The sequence below is a fragment of the Lepisosteus oculatus genome, chromosome 4 (genome assembly GCF_040954835.1).
Source record: "Lepisosteus oculatus isolate fLepOcu1 chromosome 4, fLepOcu1.hap2, whole genome shotgun sequence".
In the NCBI taxonomy this organism is placed as follows: Eukaryota; Metazoa; Chordata; class Actinopteri; order Semionotiformes; family Lepisosteidae; genus Lepisosteus; species Lepisosteus oculatus.
Genome location: NC_090699.1, coordinates 3843198 through 3866950, shown reverse-complemented (window position 1 = coordinate 3866950; position 23753 = coordinate 3843198). Strand labels below are relative to the sequence as shown.

Below are 23753 nucleotides of genomic sequence, written 5' to 3'. Positions count from 1 at the left end.
ACTGCGCTCACCCAGCACCCACAGAACACAGTAGCTGATGTGGAGGTTCCCTCTGATCCCTCTGGACAAGAAATAAATGTCTCTTCTGGCTCCCCAGATATACAGGGAAGTCCTGCCCCAGCCAGCGCCCTCACAGCCTCCCTGCCGCAGGAGTGGTGCTCCGAGCAGCCGCCGACCCGCCAGGTGAAGCACAGCCCCTCTTCATCCCTGAAGAGGAGTGGATCTCCTCGGTGATGAAAAGGAGTTTCCTCTGTGCACCCTGGTACCAAAGGGGGGCTCAGGACCACCACCCCGCAGTGGTGGGAGGGGTCCAGATGGCAGGAGCGCAGGTGGGTGATGCAGTCCTCACCCTGAGCTCTGAGAAGTCCGCTATTAGTGAGGATCTGTTTGAGTAGCTGTCACAGGGCCACCGCCAGGTGACCCCAGTGCAACCATCGCAGGTCCATAGCTCAAAGTGCTTTACAAACAAAATTAAACTAAAATTAAATTACAGTTTAATAAACAAATAAAATGACAAAACATGGTGTCTGATTTGAGAACATGAGCTGTGGTCAGATGGCCAGGGAGGAGAGGAAAAGAGAAACTCCAGCCGGCGAGGATGCTGGAGAAAATAAACCTCTAGGGGTTCCAAGGCCAAAAGACCGCCCAGCCCCTCCTGTCCATTCTACAGTATTGAACTGTGTCGTAGTTATTCCTTAATATCTACATATAATGAAAAGTCCTAGAAGATTCGTGTCACGAGAGACGGGTGTGGTAAAGACCCCATGTCCGACGGTATCATCCGGAAGAGTCTGGAGACGGACATCAGGGGACACACGTGAGGGTCTATGAGGTGATTACAGTGATCCGCTGCAGGGGGAATCAATCAGGGCCACCAGGTCCAAGGCACATCCAGGAGGAAAGTCGAGGAACAGTCTGAGAGAACCAGGGTCCAGAGGTCCATCCAAGACACAGGCAGTTAAAATCCCCAGAAGGGGAAACACGACTGAAACCTTAATGGGACCAGGTGCTCGAGCCCCAGGCCCAGAGGTCAGGACGTCGGGATAATGCCTGTGCCCTCGGGCTTCTCCAGAGCCCGGTGATAGGCGGACCTTTGGACGTCTGTCTTCCAAAGCTGAGCCAGGAACAGTGGAGATGCTGGGCTTTTATAGCAAAATACAAATGAGAACCGGGAAATAATAAAGCTAATTCGTAACCGAAAAGGGTAGGAGTGCCCTCTAGAGGAGCGATGTGGAACGTAACAATTCATTGCTGCAGGTATCATCGCAGCCGTAGCCTCCATCAGACTTCCAGCATCAAGGCGGCTGCAGGGGACTTTGTACCCAGTGGCCACCCCAGAATACCGCGAAAAGAAACAAAGACAAAGCTAGTCATTAGTAGTGATTAGTAAAGAAGAGATTATCATAAAGCCATATTCAAAAAGTGTGTTTTTAGCATTTTTTTAAATGTTCCACACTACTAGCCTGGCGTATCTCTATCGGTAAGGTGTTCCGTATTTTTGGTGCATAAGAGCAGAAGGGTCCCTCACCAGTTCTCCTGCATTTCACTCTGGGAACATGGAGCAGGCCAGTGCTCGAGGGTCTGAGATGACGATTGGGGATTAGGGTGACAAGCATTCTGAAACGTAGGAAGGGCAAGATCGCCCCAAGCCTTATATCCAATTGAGATTTTTTAAATCAATCCTGAAAGACACAGGCAGCCAGTGTAATGAGACCAGTGAAATGTCCTCAGATTTTCTCTACCTGGTTTAAACTCTTGCTGCTGCAGGTGACTCATATCTTTCCTTGGCATTTGGGCTGTCGCCAGAAAACTCCCGGTCACTGCTGAGGGACAATCTTTTTCCAATTACAGAATTACAGTTGTATACTGTTGAGACTTTTAATAATTTTAAAGTGTGTATTACAGCATGTTAAACATTAAACTGATTGAAAAGTAAGTATATTTTAGAAAAGCAAGATTTCTCAGTTGGACAAAAGTACACAACCTTCCATCTTCTTCATAAATATTTGAATTATGCTTAAATATTTTATGCATCAAGGTCTTTAACTTGGAAACTTACAGTGGATTCTGGTTTTAACTTGCTTGTTCCAACATTATAAAGCTTTCATAAAAAGCTATAGTGTTTTATCCTTTTCTAAGAATACGTAGTAAGAACACCACTGTTATTGTAAAACTAAAAGTTATACTGACAGTAAAATTCAAATGGAGTCATGTAAGTAAGCAGCTAAAATATCACAAGTGGACATTTTGGTAAAGTTTTGACATTCCTTCATGATTAAACTTGTAATGTCCTTGTAGTAGTAATGGGCCCTGTAATGTAGCGCGCTGCACTCAAAGCGCGATCAGAGCATTACTTTCGGAGTGTTTCTCATATAGCCGAACACATTAAAATAGTCCACTATTATAGCTTATTGTGAACACCTCTCTTTCGGGTTTGAGAAAATCTGTATTTTGTCTTAATTCAAATGTCAGCAGCCAGTAATCAGCTAACAATTAAAACTTTGAATTTAAACCTTTAAACTGTACTGTATATTGCACTGTACAGTATTGCGCAGTCCAAAGATTTACTCTGGGAGGCTGATGCTGGTAAAATTGGCTCTGGCGTGAGTGTGTGTATCTGGAGGAATTGTGATGCGTGATGGTTTTCTGATGAAGTATTTCTTCACTGATTTCTTTAGGTTAAACAAAGGAGGGAGGAAGGGTTATTTTTACAATTGCCAGTAACCAGAGAACAGCTTATCAACATGCTGAAACCAACCATAACTGAAGACAGACGGGTTACACCTTTAATAAAACACATTCTGTTTATTAACACACACTCCGACTCACACCTGTGTCCTACAGTGGGTAATGGCACCCTCATTAAACAATGTGCTTATCACACAAATCCTGCTGAACTAGAAGTGTTGCAGAGGATGATATACTGTACTAAACTCCAGCAGGCATCATGTGTGCTGTTCAGCCATAAACAAGTTAACTTTAGACAAGGACCCGTGTTCTGTTCTATTTTGTAACAGGGTTATTAGACACAAGAAGGGCAATTTTGACAATGTTGTGTGGCTCAGGGGGATTTTTTCTGTAAATGTAAGAGTTATAGAGGAGACACATTGTGTATTGCCTCTTTTTACACTTGGAAGAACATTTCAATTTTATTGCGATATGGAAGATATTATCAATAACATTAATAATAAATAATGAATGGCGAGCTGGAAAGTGAAGAGTTACAGAGCAGACACGCTGAGACGCGTCTTTTCACCTTGGAATCTAACCTTAGAGTGATCCCTTTGGTTCTTAATTCTTACATGGAAAGTCCCGTACTGCTCACAAAGTAGCTGATTTTGACAAACAGCAAATTATTGCTTGAAGAATTTAAAATCTGTCCTGTAGCTTTATTTAATTGAACAGAAACCCGCCATCCTATTACAGCAGCTCTGTTTGTGTCAGTGTGACATTAACACACTGAGATCACCGAGATGGACATTTTAGTATGTCAAATGTTGACAAATGTCTGGATTTTGAGTTTCAAGAGGCAAGGTAGAATTGTATCCAGCTGTGAATTAGCTATGTGACTTTGCCCCTGTGAAGTTCTGGTGGGCAGTGCCCCTCGCAGTGTACTGCCCAGAGAGAGTTAGTTTTCATTTAACAGTTTATTACCATGATCTTGCAAGCACGTTTTTTAACGTTTGTAATCACTATTTTTGCAAATACACTTTGTATTGTCATTCAGTTTGTGTCTGCGTGTTTGAGCAAATGTTCAAGGTGAAAGTTCTTCCACAGGAGGGTAACTTTAAAGTGGAAAAGGCAGCACCAGACTTTTTCTCTGCAAAGGAACCAGTAAAGGTTTATTCCCTGCTGAAAAAGAGAATGTTTCAGCTGTGGAGCCTTCTTCGAGTGTGAGAAAGATGGGGCAGACAGTACAGATTCAACAGCACAGGAGAACAACAGACAAAGAGATCAGTGTGATCACGGCTGTCTGAGGTGAAATGAGATACTAGGGGCTTGGAGAAATCTTTCATCTTCACAGCCCTGACGTGTTCTCTGAAGCGTCTCCGAGTCTCCTTCCTGTTTCCCTGATGTAGATGGCTGGGCAGTGTTTGCAGGAGATCCAGTAAATGAGGTTGCTGGGGGTACAAGAGGTCACCTGGGTGATCTGGAATCGTCCCCTCAGGTGGTGAGAGAAGAGGGCAAGTAGCCCAGGGAGGAGGAGGAGGAATGAAGAAGGGATCTAGAAGAAGATTTAGAGGAAGGCACAGTGGGTCGCAGCAGAGGTGGGCTGAAGTACTTCCAGCAGGGAGCTGTGTCAGCATGTGTAGGCTGCACAGGGAGAAATCAGGGTGTATTCCATGCTGAAAAGAAAAGAAACACCACGTTTCAGCTGTTGAGACCCGAAGGAGGTTGTTCTCCAGCACCAAGCCAGCACTGTGCTGCTGGGAGTCCTGAGCTCAAGAAAGACTGAATCCCCTGCTCCTCTGCTGTAGAGAGTCCACTGTGCTCCCAGATCTCTCACACTGACACAACTGTCATTTCTATTAGTGTTACTGTTATACCTGTAGCCCACTGACGCGCTGTTGTGATTATTACAGAGACAAGAGGGACTTTCAGGTCTTTCTGCATCGTGAGGTTTACTGTCACCTTCCCCTGCCCAGAGGAGGGAAGAGCAGGGTCAGAGGTCAACAGGACGTGAAGGTGGAGGTGCTGAGGGCGACCCAGCTGAGCAGGAGACCGACAGAGCGCAGGACCAGCTACAGAACACAAGACAGGTTCACCCTTCAGCCATCCTGATCACTAGATCACTAATAGATCATAGATCTGGGGATCTGACATATCAGAGCAGGACAGAGGAGGACTTTGTAGAGAGAGGAGGACTTTAGCCCACCCTGATCACTAGATTCCTCCCTGTGAATCATCCAGAGACCTGAGCATCTGAGGTCATGACCCAGAGGAGAGTGAGAGCTGAGTCTCCCAGAGAAACAGGCTCCTCTCTGTGGTCTGTTTCCCCACTGCTCTCTGGCCACAGGGGACAGCGCTGAGCTACTGACCCTCCAGGACAAACCCTGATCTGACAGGAGGGTCAGACTGAGCAACAGAACCACTTCCCTCCAGGACAAACCCTGATCTGACAGGAGGCTCAGACTAGGCAGACTCACATGTTTAACATATATATTGCCTTTTCAAAGACCATAACAAGCCACACAGAAATCAGTGCACATTTTGGTTACAGGAACAAAAATAATTTAGCTGACCTGTAGACTGGGATCACTTGTAGCCACATATGTCTTGTTTGTGATTAACTGTCCAGGTTCACTTTAAAGCTGCACCTCTAAGTGGAGTTTTAAATCTGCAGTATTGCTGTGATTTGCACTGACTTTCTTTGGACACAACCTGCAGACATGATGTTGCTTGTGGATCCTTGTAACTTGAGCTTTCATCAAGGCCCTAAAGCCAGTGTTGAAGATACAGAAGGTGTTTCTATTTTGATTCAGTTTAAAAGCCTTAACATTTATCAGTCTTTAAAATTCAAAATGATTATTATACTGTATAACATTGATTCATGTATAACCACATTACTTTATATGTAAAAGCATTATTTAGGCAAGAAACCAGCAAAACCAAAGTTCACAGGTTTATTTACTGGGTGATCAGAATCTTGACAGGAGCCAGCAAAACTCAGAGCAACATCCTGCAAGAAATTGTATATGGCTAATAAAGCAATCATATCTTATCTCTTACATCCTGCACAGCTTCTCTCCTGGAAGTGTCCTGTGAGTCTATGAGTTCTCCTCCTTCTCCTTTCCTGAACACACAGGGGATACAGCACCTCAACACCATCAAAGACAGACCATTAACATGACCAGTGGGAGGTCCTGTGCAGTAAATACAGTTGTCAGCTGATTGCTAACTACAGGAATGTCATTGCCAGACACAGAAAAACATCATACATCATACAGCAAACATATGTGTGCTTTAAAAATGGAAAAACTGAGTATGTTTTAACATCTCTAAATGTAACACTATAGAACCAATAACTGAGCTGAGACTTTACTGTACAGACTGCTTCACTAGATACAGATTCACTAGATTCACTGTGGGACATTCCCCTCTGACTAAAGAGACTCCGTTCCTTCAGTCTGTCACTGTGGGACACTCCCTTCAGACTAAAGAGACTCAGTTCCTAAAGTCTGTCAATATCTATTAGTCATAGTCACTTTCTAGTCACATTTACTGGTCTAGTGGACTAAATTTTAATTATAATTATTTAATTATGATAAGTCTTACTTTTAATTATAATAAGTATTTTAGTTGAGACCTGTCTAATATGGAACAGACATTTTACAACATTGTTTTTACAACATTTTAGTCATGGAGATATTTTAGTCAAGCAGTTGAATTTATTTGTATAATAAAATGTATTTCTAAGTGAATAATTTACCAGCTCGAAGTTCTATATTCATTTTGTCAAAAGTGTTTTCCGCGATACAGCACTGCGTCACAAAGTGAACAAAGTGAAATATTTCAGATGTGGTCGGAAATGCAGTATTAAGAGTCCTAACTGGAAGCTTTTCAGTTTGTTCTGAGAGTTTCGACACGGGAAGGATTAAAACAAAAGTGGCAAACAAGTAACGAATTGTAGCGCGTTTTGTTCCAGGACAGAGTCACAGAGGAACAAAAATAAGCGAAATGAAATATATATATATACTGTACATGCCAAAGTTACAAAAATTATCCCTCAGATAATGATGTTGATCCTACTGAACATATTAAGTGCCGAAGCGGTGCAGTAATCTCCCGGTGCAGTCTCTCGTGTTTTGGGTTAGTTTATATATATTAAACACAGCTGAACACAACACCAGGAATGAGTTTAACTTCACTTTTTACTTGAACAGCAGGTCTGTCGCCATCTTCTAACCCGCTTGCTCTAGGGAGCGTCTCACAATTACCACACTAACCAGCGCACAAGGGAGTGTGTTAAAACTACCTCTCACGACACAGTCCCACTGTGGACAGTGAATCCTCCACATGAAATGTCCAAACGGCAGGACGGAAGACAAGACCGACACGGAGCCCAAGTTTCTGTCCGTGAAGAATAAAAAAACTGCCCCTGGGTTCTGTTTAGGGTCTTGGGCTTTCATATGAAGGAAAGCAGAGCTTTCACTGGCCCATTACTAAACGTTTTTGGGAAATAAAATAAAGAAAAGGCTAGAAAAGAAGTATCCACTCCACACTTTTCCCTGGATCACGATCAGAGATCAAATAAAATGACTCTCACATTAAACAAACCACCACAGTAAAAACAAACCCCATACGGACATAAAATACTGAATATAGTCATGTATCCCTGTATTAAAGGGAGCCGGGTATTAGACTGGCTATAGCTGCTCACAGACGCAGGGCTGCCTACAAACTACAACTCCCATAAACACCCTGAGCCACTTCCTGTCTGCGTCACACTCCCTATTCCTCCTGGCTGTGGTGACGTCAGCGGGTCCCTCCCCGTTCTGGCAGCTTCACGGTCACCGGCGCGCGCAGGAGAGACTCACGCGGGATATCATTTTTAAAAGTTGATTTTCTTAAAATTAGAAAAAAAAACACAGCAGGGTTTCCAGAGATATTTACAAGGCAGGAGTACAGCAGGCTGGTAGCAAGTTATCTCACTCTCTCTAGTACATATTATTTTCCCCCGTTTATTTTATTTACTTCATAAAACACATTTAAACGTTTACACAACATCATCATTTCTATAATTACTTATCTCGCCCTCTCTCGTACATGTTTTTTTCCCCGTTTAAATGTGTTATAGTAAATTAAAAAATTAAACACGACACAACATCATCATTTCTACAATTACTACTATATTGATGACATCATCTCACTGCCCGTCAGTAAACCCGTCTCCCAGTAGGAGCAGTGGACAGAGAGCTGGGAGAGAGTCAGCCTGTGTTCATGAGTCAGTGACGGGTTTAATCTCCACACTGACAGCAGGCAGCAGCTCAAGGTCTTTATCTGAATCCTCAGTCCAGAAGACAAGATAGATCTTCTCCCCCTGAGTGAAGACCATGTCAGTGAAAGTGTAGAGATGAGCTCTGGACTCCACTGTGTAAAAGGAGACCTTCCTCTCCTCAATATCCACACACACCCCCAGCTTCCTGGGCCGCAGACTGAGGGGAAGAGGGGTCCAAAGGTCAGTGAGAGCAAAGAAACCAGCAGAGCCAGAGTACAGACACCAGTAACCCTGCTGGGGAGAGAAGCTGAACCCCCCTTTCCTCTCTGCAGACTCTCTGGTCACTCCTATTCTCCAGTATTGATTCACCTCCACCTCCCAGTAGTGTCTCCCTGAGGTGAAGGCCTCCCTGCTCAAGACACAGCGCCAGTGATCAAACCTGTGAGGATTGTCAGAGAGACTCCTCCTCTGTCCCCGTCTCACTCTCTTTCCATCCTCAGACAGGCTGAGCCCACAGTGAGCTGTATCAGGGTCCAGAGTCACAGCAGCTGGGGAATAAAACACAAACATCACAACAGGCTCCTGCCGATCACAGTCCAACTCAACTCCATCAGAGAGAGAGAGAGACAGAGGACAACAAGCTGCAGGAGAGCCCAGAGTAAGAGAGAGACAGGACAACAAGCTGCAGGAGAGCCCAGAGTAAGAGAGAGACAGAGGACAACAAGCTGCAGGAGAGCCCAGAGTAAGAGAGAGAGACACAGAAGACAATGACCGACACTAACAGAAAGATTACAGCAGCTGAGAAATGAGCAGATACTGTTTTTTTTATATTTTCTGTACTACAAAAGGTGAAGATGTTCCTGTCATTTTTTTCAGGTATAACGGTCATGTACCCTAGGATTTGGACAGCTGATACTAATGTTACTGGCTCTGCTCCTGATTCCTCCTGATATTTCACATTTATTCTCAAAATCCGGGGTCACAGTCATATTTAGCCTGAAGACCCTCACAAAGGAGTGAGACTGATAAAGGAGTGAGCAGAGCTCACAGGACATGGCCTTTAGGTAGAACGAGTTTTGAAACACCTTCAGCCCCTCTGGAAGAATTTTCTACCAGCCACTAGGTGAAGATCTCTTAAGGATCCCAATGGGATTTCATGTACTACATTACAGACGTGACATTGAACTACATCTTCTATTTTCCCACCAGGAACAACCAATTAACACTAAAGAGATCGTGTGGGACTGTATTCAATAACCTCTGACACGAGGGCTTAAAACAGCCCCTGTGTCATCAAATGAAGACAGTCCTACCTGCAGCACTGCAGATCCACTGCCATTCTGAAACACAGAGATACAGACACTGTTAATCACAGACACACACTGGAACACAGAGATACAGACACTGTTAATCACAGTCACACACTGGAACAGAGAGATACAGACACTGTTAATCACAGTCACACACTGGGACACAGAGATACAGACACTGTTAATCACAGTCACACACTGGAACACAGAGATACAGACACTGTTAATCACAGTCACACACTGGGACACAGAGATACAGACACTGTTAATCACAGTCACACACTGGAACACAGAGATATAGATACTGTTAATCACAGACACACTGGAACACAGAGATACAGACACTGTTAATCACAGACACACACTGGAACACAGAGATACAGACACTGTTAATCACAGACACACAATAATAGTGGTAATAAGATGTCAGTACTGTCAGCAATGTCAGTCAGCAGAGTTTCACACAGTGTACATACGCGATTTAGGGATAGGAGCTCGCTTCACAGCATCTGCAGAGAGAGAGAGAGAGAGAGAGAGTAGATCTTTATTGTATTAAAGACCATTCTTGCTTCTTACCTGTTATTATACCAAAGTTTATTCTACAGTCTGCAGTCAGTCAGTTCATTTCAGGATCCCCAGTCTCCACTGCAGTGTGGATCAGAGTGTCAGTGAGTGTGAGCAGCAGTGGCTGTAAGACTGGAGTCTCACTCAATAAGACTGAGCAGCACAAGGCAATAAGACACACAGACACATCACAGGACACCCTGGAGTCTGGTGCTTGAGCCATTGAGAGAGGTAAGAAATAAACACAGTCTGCAGTCTCCAGCACTGAGGGATATTTCATATTTAAATAACCATCCACTGATACTGAATTCTGTTCATTGTTCAGTCAGATGAGTGAAAGTGTGGGCTGCTCTCACACAGGCTAAGAGTCCTGTACCCCCAGTGACCAGTATCACTGACTGAGTGACCTGTACCCACAGTGACCAGTATCACTGACTGAGTGACCTGGACCCACAGTGACCAGTATCACTGACTGAGATACAGAGATGTCCTTCTCACTGGTCACTGCCTGATCTCCAGACATCAGCTGGACAGTAAGAGATGACCAGTCACACACCATGGTGAGCACATCTCCACACCAGGCCTGATCCAGGAAGACTGACACACAGACAGTATCAGTCTGACACAGACAGGGCCCCAGCTGGCCCAACACAAGCAGTCAGAGCAGCTGTGTTGTTCCAGCACTACAGACACTGTGTGTAACAGCAGGACACAAGCAGGACTGAGCTTCAGTCTAAAATTATTCAGTAATTTCTGTTTTAGGGAATGAATATTCAGAAGGTCTTGTAAAGTGGCTCAACGTCAGCTACACTTCGGAATGCAGTTTCATAGTTATACACAGTGCACAGGAAAGTTACACACAGTACATTTTGGCTAAGAACAGTTTTTTTTCTTTGCATGTTGCCAGCCTAGAGCTTTATAAGATTTAAAACACCAGACAGCTTTATGACTAAAGAAGACAGTTTGAGACTACAGATCACTCACCCAGTTCTCTCTGAAGCAAGTTGTTCACTGAAAATAATAAAGAAATTCATTAGATATTCTAGTGTACGACACAAGGCACAAAAATAATACTTTATACCGATCTGTTTAACTACAAAATATCAAAACAAAAGATTAATTTTTCTTCTATACACTGGCTAAAATATATTAAAATCTTTTATTTTAAAAAATCAAAAAGGCTTTTTGAATGTGAACTTGAATCTTTGGAGTAGAGGGCTTTAAAGCTATTTCACAACGCAGCCGATACAGAACATTCAAAATAATATTTACTTACCATTAAATGTCCATAGAATTTCCTGCTCTGTAAGAACCAAAAAGAGTCAGTTACACTGATACAGGCTCCTGCACTGACACAAGTATTTAAAGAGTAAATGATAACACTAACACATTAGCCTGATATAATTAATATAATGCCATTCAGATTACCTCATCGTTTCTCCACTGTAAGTAACAGTCAGCAACACTAATATAGGCTCCTGCACTGACACCAGTTTTAAAGAGTCACACTACTATAATTAAAAAACACCTCCTTCTGTGGATCTGCTCAACACTGATTATTCTCCTATCAGCTGATGAGGTGGTGATTTTCTCATCTCGAGATGAGAAAGATGAGTTCTTCTGTTTGTGAAGTGAAGTTCCTTTAAGATCTGCTGAGCTGAATCCTACTGTTTTACTGGCATGAGCTGTATCAGACAGACTGGAGTACATCCAGTCTTGACTGGTGTCTAGAGTGATGTGTTCAGTAGACTGTGACTCTGATATATTAACAGCAGCTGTATCAGACAGGGTGGAGAAGATCCTGTACTGACTGGGGTCTAGAGAGGTGTGTCCAGTAGACTGTGTGACCCTGATATATTAACAGCAGCTGTATCAGACAGGCTGGAAAAGATCGTGTTATTGACTGTAGTCCAGAGTGATGTGTTCAGTAGAGTGTTTGGACCCTGTCGTCACCCCTCCCAAAACACTGCCACACTCTTAACAGCTCTTCAGAGCTGATCAGTACTACACAGGTCACTGAGCAGAAAGAGCCCCAGTCCTGAGGAACAGCTCCTCTCCTCAGTTCACACTGTCTCTCGCTCTCTGGCACAGGCTGAGTGAGGTTCTCCAGAGCTTCCAGAGTGGGCTCACTGAGACAGAGCAAACCACAGCAGGGATCTTCTCTACTGGGCTCACTGGTAGGGATGAGTGTGTGTGCAGCCAGTGAAATGTGTGCATTTGGATTAAGAGAATTATTAAAATTTGAATTAATACACAATTTATTACAAGTAAAGATTGTTTCTTTAGGCCAGCATCTAAGAGAACATTCAGTTGCATGAAAAGAGTTTTACAAAGTGCTCAATATAGCTGCTGAAATATAGAGAGTGGATCCGGCCAAGTGTTAGAGTTTTTCCACAGGAACACTGAACACACTCTGTTCTGAAATCACCATAACCACTAACCCTCTCTTCTCCAAGGGGTAAGAGAAAGGATGGAGCCCAGCAGGAAGATTCTGGATATGTGGCTGCTGTGAGTTTCCACACAGCTGAAAAGTTCAGATGTTCACTGTTGTCCATAGATGCTGATGAACCAACTCCTGACAGCATTAAGACTCACCTCCACTGGATAAACACTCACATCTGAAGAGAGAGAGGTGTTTTAACCCTGGAAGGAGTGGTTCTGTAACTAAGGAAAGCTGTTGTGGGCCGGTACTGGTTCTGACTGATAGGAATGCATCCTGTATCCTACAGTATAGATCTGCCAATATAGCCTACTCTGAGAAGATGATCTCCTCGGATCTTCAGTTCTGGACATGGTGTCTGTACACTGAATCCTGTTATCAAGAGTAGGTGTCCTTTGATGCTGAAACTGTCATATAGTGGGACTTTAAACCCATCCCAACACAAACATTTGCACAAATGAATATGTATATATAATGATCACATACTGTCCATTCTTCTCCACTGGATCACCAGAAGTACTGATGCTGCTACAGTAACAGCTGCTGTTAGGAAGAGAGCCACCATCCATCCAGAGAGAGCAGGGAAATAGTCTCCTGGAAAACAGGAATATTATCCCACAGAAGCTGACCGTGTGTTTTACTGTCAGCGTGAAATAAGATTTATATTTAATTTACAACAAACAGCCATCTCGAATGTCCACTAAAGCACTCTTTAGTGTAAAGCACACTGCAGTATGCAAACGTCTGGTCTGGTGTCCCGAATTTCACTACTCAAACCAGATTTCTAGGCATTACTGGTATTGCATTAGATGTTAATGAAACTGGCTTCATTTCAATGGTTTTTCTTTTTAGTATAATGATCATGTCTTGAAAATCTAACAATTTATATGTTATATAAACTTAAGCACTATAAAATGTATACCAAGCTACCTGTTTAAACTGAAATGTGGCTTTACAGTGTTTTTTTTTTTCTGAAAAGGTGATAATATACCATGAATAAAGCCTGGATCAGACCTTCATTTTTTAAATCTGTCTGGTTTCACTGAAATTCTCAGAAAACATGGAAATTTATGGAGTGACATCAAATAAATTAAAAAATAAACTAATCAAAACAACATTTGCTGATACATTGTTGAGGAATTCCTCATACAGATGCATACAGTACCTCAACAATAACAAGGGAAATTGCAATATTAATAAATTCAATGTATTGATCTTAACATAGTGGAGAGTGTACCAGTTACAATGATTCTGATGGTACGCAGCAAAGTCATTAAAATACTTATAAAAAAATTAAATAAAATCGTTTTCTCATTGATTTTATACAGAATTACAAAATTCTGTATACAGATTGTAATAAAAAATGATCATTCTATTAGTGTTATACAGTATTGTGACATACAGTACAGTATTTTATTTGGAGTTGTAAATATTATACTTGATGAAACTGTTGCTAGTACAGTGTTCAGTTTTATGCAATATGAATAGCACAGGAAAGCACTAATGGATTAACACTTTATTACCTTAATAAATTAACAAGTAGACACATTCAATACTTGTCATTAATTCATAAATATGAATTATGTGAGCATTACACAGCAGAGTATTAACCTTTGAGTGATGATAATAGTTTCCTAGTGCAGGTTGTGCTCAGTGTTCCAGGTGTGTTATATCCTGGGTGTGTGTTATACCTCAGCTGTGTTACAGGTGAGCTCCAGTGTTCAAGTTTAATACTCACTGGGTATGTGGAGCTGAGATCCCCAGTCTGGCTCAGGAAGAGCACTTCTCACCAGGCAGGAGAAGATGTTGGACTCCTGTTTGACTGGGATGTAGCTGCTGACACTGAGGAGCCCCTGACTGTCCGTGTCCACTGTGGGGGGGTGTGATGTCACCTCGTTTCCATCCCTGTCTGTCCAGATCACTGCAGGTTGAGGGAACCAGCCCTCTGATCTGCACAGCAGCTGGGCCTGATCTCCTCCAGGGGAATGGAGAGACACTGAGGGCTGGGAGCCCAGGGCTGTGGGTTCGACACAACAGGAGATATTTCACAGCTGATAAAAGCACATTGGAGTAAATGTAGCTGTCTTAGTGTGTGGCCTTCAGAACACACACAAAAATGATAAAGACATGTTTGCAATCAACAATCAACTGTCAGGTTTTAAACTTCTCAGTGCTGCTTCTGCATTCAGGACAACAGTTGATTTATCAATAAATAAGCTGAAGAGTTGAAGTATCAGTGTTGTCTGTGTGTAGGAGAGGGGGCCCAGTATCACCTGCTGATGTTTTTGCTGTGTTTGCTGTGTTTTATTTTTGCTGTTCCCAGTTGGTAGAGTAGATGTGTGTTGTTTTTCATAGCAATATGCAATGTAATATTGCATTGTGTTGTGAAGTGTTGAGTTGCGACATTTGTAATATGCTTTGTTGAGTTATGTTATGTAGTGAGTTATGAAGTGTTCTGTATTGTGTTGTGTAGTGCTGTGTTGAGTTGTGTTCTGTTGTGCTGTGTTGTGTCATGCTGAGCTGTGTTCTATTTTGTCGATGAAGAGACACAGTAGTGTTGGAAAATAATGGAGTTGACAGTAGCCAAGACACAGAGTGTGTTAATGTGTGGACTGTTCACAACACGGGAACCTCAGTGGTCTCTAATGTCCCTGTTTGCACAGACTGGGGGTGTGTAGTGCAGTGTTGTACTGTGTTGTGTAGTGTTGTTGTCACACTGAGTGTGTTAATGTTAGGACTGATATAACATCACAACAGGTATGTCAGTGCTTTCTAAGTCCTGTTTGCATGTGCAGACTAGGGGTGTGTGTAGTATAGTGTTGTTTTGTACGGTGCTGTGTTGTACTGTATTGACATTGAGTGTGTTACTGTGAGAACTGAGCTGATATCACAAAGAAAAAACCTCAGTGCTCTCTAATGCCCCTGTCTGTGCAGACTGGGTGTGTGTGTAGTGTTGTACTGAGTTGTGTTGTGCTCTGTTTGCACTGAGTGTCTTAATACTGTATATAGATGTCACAACATTGTGATTATTAAAGACTCAGTTTGTTAATTTTATAATGTATTTATAAATATTCTCACTGTGATTTTAATTGAAATGAGAACTTGTGAAGTTGTTCACTTCAGTTTTATCAAGTGTGTTATTGTGTAGCTTAACTACTGTGTAAAAATAAAACCTGTATTGAATTTGTAGGTATTCATACCATGTAAAATTATCTTCTTTGCCCCAAAAAGATTCTGAATGGAAGAGTGATGCATATTTGGAAACAATTAAATAGAATAAATAAATTTATATTTAACATAAATATGCCATTTCATAGTCAAGATCAAATTATATTTGGGAAAACACCATGCCCAGTACATCAATAATCTTCTCTTAAGTCATTATGTACTATCACTCATCATTCCTGTGTAGTTTTATTGTACAGATGCAGCCATTCAAAATGGGTGAGGTATTTCGCGGCATACCGCGACACGCCCACCGGGGTATCACGCGGTATCACGTGTGTCACGTGACTAGCTATCCGGCGTCGCCTTGTAAAACCGCCAGGGGGAGCTTAACCTCTCATGTACAGCATTCGAGCCTTTAATTTTGAACTGTGTATTACAGCATGTTAATCATCAGTCATTCAAATGTTGGTATATTTTATGAAAGCAAGATTGCTCAGTTGGACAAAAGTACACAACAATAAAAGACATTTTTCCAAGAAAGTTTAGCCTTTGTCACTAATGAAACCACTAAATAAAGACATAAATAGAAAAATCTTAAGATTTTTAAAATACATGACTTTGCTAAAATTTATTTGAAAATAAAAACAATTACAACCGCCAGGGGAGAGAGAGAACAGGGGAGGGATGTTGGTTTTGCATAAGGGGCGGGGCTATGGAAATTAGGTATGTTTGGGAATGTGTAGTTACATGTTCTGGCTGTTTGTGAATTATCGTTGTTGAGTATGGAGTGTTGAGGTATTGATTTTGTGTAATGCTTTATGTTGAAAATTGAGGTGGATTTTGTTTATGATAAACAGGATAAACTGGGATGGGAGGAAGGTTTGGTTTTGCATAAGGGGCGGGATTATGATAATTGGAGGACTTTGCGAGTGTAAAATGGTTTGATTATTTTATTTTGTATTGTGGTTGTTATCTATGTTTTTGGTTGGTATTATGTTTATATGGTTGTTTTTGTTGGTTGGTTGTTATTATGGTTATTAATAATACGATCTATAGTTGAAATCTGAGCCTAAATAAAAAGAAAAAGCAAGTGATTAGGTTTATGAGCAATCTAATTACTTATTCGTTTAAAAAGCTATATAAAATAAAGTTTATTATTAATTTGCTGGACAGAGCGGTGAACATTATTATGCATAAGACAAAGATAACGATCCTGATCAGTTTAGAAATCTGTGTACGCTGTAAGGTTTTTACTTCTTAAACTTTTAAAATACACGTTTTGAATAGAAAGAAATCCTCTTCCTGGTATAGCAAACCAGCACGTCTTTTTTCTCCAATCAGAGGGGTGTCAGATCGTGTCAGCCAATCACCATTCTGCGTTGGGTAGCAATGGGTGACTGTTCTCAGGCGGAAGATGTAAACAGCTTAATGTTCGTGTTAAATATTTTTTTTTAATTAAAATTCATTCTATACAGCAATCGCATATTTGGGTACCGTTTCATAAAACTTTCATGCTTAAAATGTTTAGGGAGAAATGGAAGACTGGTGTGTATTTTTTCTTTAAACTACCAAGACCAGCCATACACAGTACAGTTTACATACATACAGTAATGTTTATGTTCCTAAATTAATATCGTTTATGACCTTCAGATGCGTTATGCTCCTCTTCTTTTTATGCTCAGCTACTAAAATTTCCCTTTAGTGGTAAAATCCATATAAATATTCAAAACTAAGTGGATTAAAATGTGCACAGTAAAGACATTAAATGATTAAATCTTTGCACTACCAACCAATGCACCACGAGTGCCCCTGTCGGTCATTTTGGCCAGCCAATCACTTGCCCTGCGGTACCCTCCGGTGCCCCGCGGTGGCTTGTGGGTAGGTTACCGTACCGCGGGTTTTTACCGCGCATTTTGAATGGCTGCATCTGTACATTGCAGTGATCAGTGACTCAACACAAATGTACATCTGAGAGAAATACACTCACCTTTAAAGCCCAGGTCAATAACAGCTTCATCCTCCATCAGCTTAGACCTCACCAAGCATGTGTACTGTCCAAGGTCAGAGCGTCTCACATCTCTCAGTGTTAAAGACACATTGCCTCTGTGGAGCTCCTGCAGGAATAGACCAGCCCTGTCCCTGTAGGCTGGGTTCTGTCTAAAAAGGTTATACTGGCCTGATTCATACAAACAAATAAGGTCATGGTAATTCTTTTTAAACCACCTGATCTCTAGGTCCTCAGCACTGCTGGCTGGTGAGAGGTAACAGGGCAGGACAGCGTCTTCACCAGGGGACACAACTACAGGAGCAGCAGGACCATGAACCTCAAACCTCTCTGAAAGAGAAAGAGCACAGCTGACATGAGTCTTCAACCTCAACACAGACAAACACTCTGAGACAAACTGTAGATCATCACTGGCAGAATAAAGCAGAGCAGCTCAGTGACACACAGTGTTTTCTACAAACAGCCCATCACTGATTCAGACCCACATGTGACTGAGGAGCACTGAAGATCAGTGAGTCTCATCTCACCATCTGCTCCTCTTCCTCACACCAGTGTTTCCCAAACTGGGGTCTGGATCTCTCACCCAGGACCCTCAGATCCTCACCTTCACTCACTGATAGAAGAGCTGTGACTGTGTTTACTGAGGGTCTGTTACTCTGCAGTGACAGTAGAGGCTTAAATCAGGCTCTTTATCTGTGTCTCTCTCTGCTCTCTGGTCCTTTATATACTGAAACACTTCACAAACAGAACCCAGATTAAACTGCTGATTAATACTTCCAACACAATCTGAACACATAAAAACAGGAGGCACAGTAGGATGTACCCATGGTGTTATGATCCCTGCCTCCCGGCAACGGAGGAGGCAGAAGTAGGCGTAGCCCCTATCCATCTGCTTACCTATCAGTTTTCCTATTCACCACCACACCCCCGTCTCATCCTACTTAAACACCTGTCCTTCTCTACCTCGTTGCTCAGTATTGGTTTTTCCTTTCCAGCTTCCTGGTTGCGCTACTCCTACTTCTACCATGTGTTCGTCTTGGCTTTCGGTTTGCGGTTTTTCCCTTTGGACTTCGGCTTTTCGGATCTCGGCTTGGATTGGTTCTTTCGCTCTGTTTCGGATCACTGGATACCCCTGGATTATCGGATTGCTCTACTGACTACGACTTCGGATCACGCTTCGGCTTCGGTACTCGTTCCCTTTCGGATATCTGGCTTCCCCTGGACTCTCGGCTCGTTCCTACGATTACGGTTTGCTTTCGGATTACGACTTGGTTTTGTTCGCTCCTGCAAGTGGGTTCACTCACTGGTTCGGTCCCTATTACCGAACCCATAACAGAATACTGAGCCATTTAACATGGACCCAGCGGAGCAAGAGGAGATTCGCTCGGCTTTAGATCAGCACGGACAAGCCTTACTCCAGCTCCAGGCTTCTGTCCAACAGATCTCTGCGCACCTGTCTGCAATGCCGCCCATCGGCAATCGAGGAAGCAACGCTGGAGCTGCCGCTGCGGCTCCGCCCCCGCCAGCTCCTACACCTGCCCCTCGACCTCTTCCACTAACTCCACCTGACAGGTTTGACGGCAACCTTACAAAATGTCGGGGCTTCTTAGCACAGTGTGCGCTGGTTTTCAGGCTCCATCCAGAAACTTTTTTTTCTCCTCAGGACAAGATCGCCTTCATAGTTTCACTGCTAACTGGCCGCGCTTTGGAATGGGCTACTGCTCTGCTTGATCGCGGGGCTCCTGAAGTTCAGGATTATGATCTCTTTTTAGGAAAATTTAAGGGGTTTTTTTGTCGTCCCGTAGTTGGTCAAGATTCTGCCTTCCGCCTCTCCTCCATCCACCAGGGCCGCCGGTCTCTACAAGACTATGCTATAGATTTTCGAGTAGCAGCAGCGGAGACTCACTGGAACGATGAGGTCCTTATTTTTCTTTTCCGTCAACGACTCAGTGAAGAAATAAAGGACCGTCTGGTAAATATGCCGCAATTGGGCAGTACCTTGGAGGAAGTAATTTCACAGGTGTTGGAATTGGATCTCAGAATTCGTCAAAGGAGTGCTGAAAGATCTCGGACCCCAATATTAAAGGCTCCTCGGCTATCTCCTATCAGATCTTTCGACTATCTCCTATCAGATCTTTCGACTCACTACTATGGAAGTAGCCCGCACCCAGTTAACCCCTGAAGAACGAGACAGGCGCCAACGTGAGGGTCTCTGCATGTACTGTGGGAAATTAGGACACTTTAAAGCGGCCTGCCCTGCCTCATACTCGTCCTTGCGGCGCAGCCCACCTTCTCAAGTTCCTAAGGTGAGTGAGATTTCTCAATCCCCTCAGTTTTCCTCTGGATTTTTTATTCGTTCTACACTATTCTGGGGTAATGAAAGGAGACCTCTTCTAGCTTTTATAGACTCAGGGGCGGCAGGAAACTTTATTGACGCCTCCATCGCTCGAACTTGGAAATTACCCTTGACCCTGGTGACTACACCACTTCGTGTTCAATCTATCGACGGCTCCCCCGTATCTCCAGGACTTATTAGATGGCAAACTGAAATTATAAGCTTGCAGATTGGCGCCACCCATGTGGAAGACATCTGGTTTTATCTCCTTGAGACCCCAACACATCCTCTGGTGCTAGGCTTTCCTTGGCTACAACAGCATGACCCTAACATTTCTTGGTCCCGAAAAGAAATTTTAGCTTGGGGACCCAGATGTATTAAAAATTGCTGTCTTCTACCAGTACGTATTGCACTCACGGCGACGTCCCCTTCAGGGGTTCCTACCATACCCCTCAATATTCTGATCTACAGGAAGCCTTTAATGAGCAGGAGGCCTTGGCCCTCCCACCTCATCGACCTTACGATTGTGCCATTGACCTTTTGCCAGGTACTATCCCTCCTAAAGGTCGTATTTTTCCGCTCTCCAATTCTGAGTCTGAGGCCCTGAAAGTCTAAATACAAGATTCTCTGAAGGCTGGACTTATACGTCCATCCACTTCACCAGCATGTGCCAGTTTTTTTTTCGTGGAAAAGAAGGATGGTGGGCTTCGTCCCTGCATCGACTATCGTGGCCTCAATGAGATCACAATCAAGAATCGGTACCCTTTGCCTCTAATTCCAGCAGCACTTGAGTCGGTGCATGGAGCCAAAATCTTCACCAAACTGGATTTACGAGGGGCCTATAATCTAAACCGCATTCGGGAAGGGGATGAGTGGAAGACGGCCTTCGTGACAACCCATGGACATTACGAATATTTGATCATGCCCTTTGGTTTGGTTAATGCCCCAGCGGTGTTTCAGTCTTTTATTAATGACATCTTTCTTGATCTCCTACAAAGATTTGTCTTGGTTTATCTAGATGACATTCTAATTTTTTTCTGATTCCTTCCAGGATCATGTTCTCCATGTCAGAGAAGTACTCTCCCGGCTCATTAAGAATAAACTATATGTCAAACTGGAGAAGTGTACCTTCCATGCTTCGAGGATTCATTTTTTAGGTTACGTCATCTCTCCAGAGGGTGTGGAAATGGATTCGAGTAAAGTCTCGGCGATTACTGATTGGCCCACACCCAAGAACCTCAAACACATACAACGATTTCTAGGCTTTGCTAATTTTTACAGGAAGTTTATTCGAAACTTCAGCTCGGTGGTCACTCCCATTACCTCCTTGACCCGTAAAGGACCAAGACAAGGCAAATGGACCCCTCAAGCCAAAGAAGCATTTCAGCGTCTGAAACACCTGTTCACAACAGCCCCCATCCTAAGACACCCTGATCCAACTTTGCCTTTTGTGGTTGAAGTGGATGCTTCTGGCCATGGTGTGGGGGCTGTTCTCTCTCAACGTCATGGAGAAAAACAGATTCTTCATCCCTGTGCCTTCTTCTCTAAGAAGTTATCCCCTGCCCAAATGAACTATGACGTTGGTAACCGTGAGCTCCTGGCCATTAAGCTGGCATTAGAGGAATGGAGGCACTGGTTAGAGGGTGCTCATCACCCTTTTTTGATTTACACAGATCACAAAAACCTGGAGTATCTGCAGTCGGCCAAACGTCTGTCCTCGCCAGGCTAGGTGGTCCCTTTTTTTTTTCCAGGTTTAATTTCTTGATCACCTACACTCCAGGTTCTAAGAACGTCAAAGCAGACGCCCTCTCACAGATCCATGACCCCCCTGAGGCCGAATTGACCCCAGAACCCATCATTCTGTCTGGTAAGTTCCTGGCTGCGGTAAGATGGGACATTGAGGTGATTGTCCGACGAGCCTTGGTTGGGCAGACGGTACCTCCTCAGTGTCCTCAGGACAAGTTATTTGTCTCTCATCCCGTCCGATCGGCAGTTTTACAATGGGGTCATGACTCTCGCTTCGCTGGACACCCTGGATTCCACCGTACCTTGGATTTCATCTCCAGAGACTTCTGGTGGCCAACTATGGCCAAGGATATCAAGGAGTATGTCCAGGCCTGCTCTATCTGTTCCCAAATGAAGTCTTCCCGATTGAGGGCAGCGGGCCTACTTCAACCCTTACCCATCCCGGATCGTCCTTGGACCCACCTCTCAGTAGATTTTATTACTGACCTTCCACCCAGCCATGGACACACGACTATTATGGTAGTGGTAGACCGTTTCTCTAAATCTGCTCATTTTATTCCCATACCATCTTTACCTACAGCTTGAGAACTAGCAGAATTGTTTGTACAGCATATCTTCCGACTGCATGGCATCCCTAAGGACATTGTTTCAGATAGGGGCCCTCAGTTTGTCTCCCGATTTTGGAGGGCCTTCTGTAAGTCACTGGGCGCCTCAGTCTCACTTACCTCAGCTTACCACCCTCAGGCCAACGGTCAGACAGAACGCATGAATCAGGAACTGCTGACCTATTTATGGACTTAAATCTCCTTTACCCATGATAATTGGGTGTCCTTGCTCCCATGGGCAGAGTATGCACACAACTCATTGTATACCACATCTACTGGCATGTCTCCCTTTAAGTGTGCCTTAGGTTATCAGCCTCCTCTGATCCCTGACTCCCACCACAACACAGAGGTACCTTCGGTTCAAGACTACATCACTAACCTGCAGACCTTCTGGAGGAAGGCCAAAGCCACCCTTCTTCGCACCTCAGCTCAGCAGAAGAAGGTGACTGATCGGCGCCGTCGTATCCCACCCAGACTTCGACGTGGTCAGTTTGTTTGGTTGTCTACCCATAACCTTCCTCTTAAGCAACCTTCTGGCAAGCTTGCTCCCAGGTACATTGGTCCTTTTCGTGTCCTCGCCCAGGTTACCCCAGTAACTTACCGGCTGGCCTTGCCTCCTACCCTTCGGATCCACCCTACTTTCCATGTTTCCCTCCTTAAACCCTTTCACAGATCCACCCTGTCTAAACCGCAACAAAGACCCCCACCGCCTCGAGTAATTGATGGACTCCCTGCTTATACGGGCAATAAAATCCTGGATTCCCGATGGTCTCGTGGATCCCTACAATATCTAGTCGATTCGGAAGGCTACGGTCCGGAGGAGTGCTCGTGGGTTCCGGAGAAGGATATTCTGGACCCCAACCTCATCCAAGACTTCCACCGTAACTTCCCGGATCGTCCTGCTAGGGCGTCAGGAGCCACCCGTAGAGGGGGGGTAATGTTACGATCCCTGCCCCCCGGCAACGGAGGAGGCAGAAGTAGGCGTAGCCCCTATCCATCTGCTTACCTATCAGTTTTCCTATTCACCACCACACCCCCGTCTCATCCTACTTAAACACCTGTCCTTCCCTACCTCATTGCTCAGTATTGGTTTTTCCTTTCCAGCTTCCTGGTTGCGCTACTCCTACTTCTACCATGTGTTCGTCTTGGCTTTCGGTTTGCGGTCTCGGCTTGGATTGGTTCTTTCGCTCTGTTTCGGATCACTGGATACCCCTGGATTATCGGATTGCCCTACTGACTACGACTTCGGATCACGCTTCGGCTTCGGTACTCGTTCCCTTTCGGATTTCTGGCTTCCCCTGGACTCTCGCTCGTTCCTACGATTACGGCTTGCTTTCGGATTACGACTTGGTTTTGTTCGCTCCTGCAAGTGGGTTCACTCACTGGTTCGGTCCCTCTTACCGAATCCTTAACACATGGACCTGAATGATTCCAGGTTTTATTCAGCAGTTTTTAAAACACAAAATAAGATATTCACCAACATCTAGACACACAAAACAGAATGAAGATGAACTACAGGCAAGATCCAGTCAGGCTCCTTCAACAAGTGTCAGTTATAACATCTCTCCATCTTCCACACACAAACTTCTGACACATTGTAATGTCCTGGGTCACTCCAGGACTCCCTCTTTAAGTGATGAG

General features: G+C 43.8%; 3 protein-coding genes and 1 long non-coding RNA gene across 6 annotated transcripts in view; 2 read left to right on the top strand and 2 right to left on the bottom strand.

Annotated features, from left to right (window-relative positions):
- Window positions 1-23753, bottom strand: part of LOC138238055 (butyrophilin subfamily 1 member A1-like) — a 143387-nt gene that overhangs the window by 38359 nt on the left and 81275 nt on the right. The window contains exon 12 of the mRNA XM_069187881.1: window positions 9253-9279. Coding sequence (XP_069043982.1) covers window positions 9253-9279 — 27 coding nt within the window. The remainder of the gene's footprint in view (window positions 1-9252; window positions 9280-23753) is intronic.
- Window positions 1-23753, top strand: part of LOC138238056 (butyrophilin subfamily 2 member A2-like) — a 223328-nt gene that overhangs the window by 158416 nt on the left and 41159 nt on the right. The gene's annotated exons all lie outside the window — the stretch shown is intronic.
- Window positions 1-23753, bottom strand: part of LOC138238054 (butyrophilin subfamily 1 member A1-like) — a 149354-nt gene that overhangs the window by 123879 nt on the left and 1722 nt on the right. The window contains exon 4 of the mRNA XM_069187880.1: window positions 17746-17756. Coding sequence (XP_069043981.1) covers window positions 17746-17756 — 11 coding nt within the window. The remainder of the gene's footprint in view (window positions 1-17745; window positions 17757-23753) is intronic.
- Window positions 97-13239, top strand: LOC138238081 (uncharacterized). Of its 2 annotated transcripts, XR_011189268.1 has the most exons (3): window positions 97-329; window positions 4584-4760; window positions 11905-13239. It is a non-coding gene; the product is annotated as an uncharacterized lncRNA (long non-coding RNA). The 2 variants fall into 2 exon arrangements; XR_011189267.1 differs by lacking the exon at window positions 11905-13239 and having other exon boundaries at window positions 4584-5729.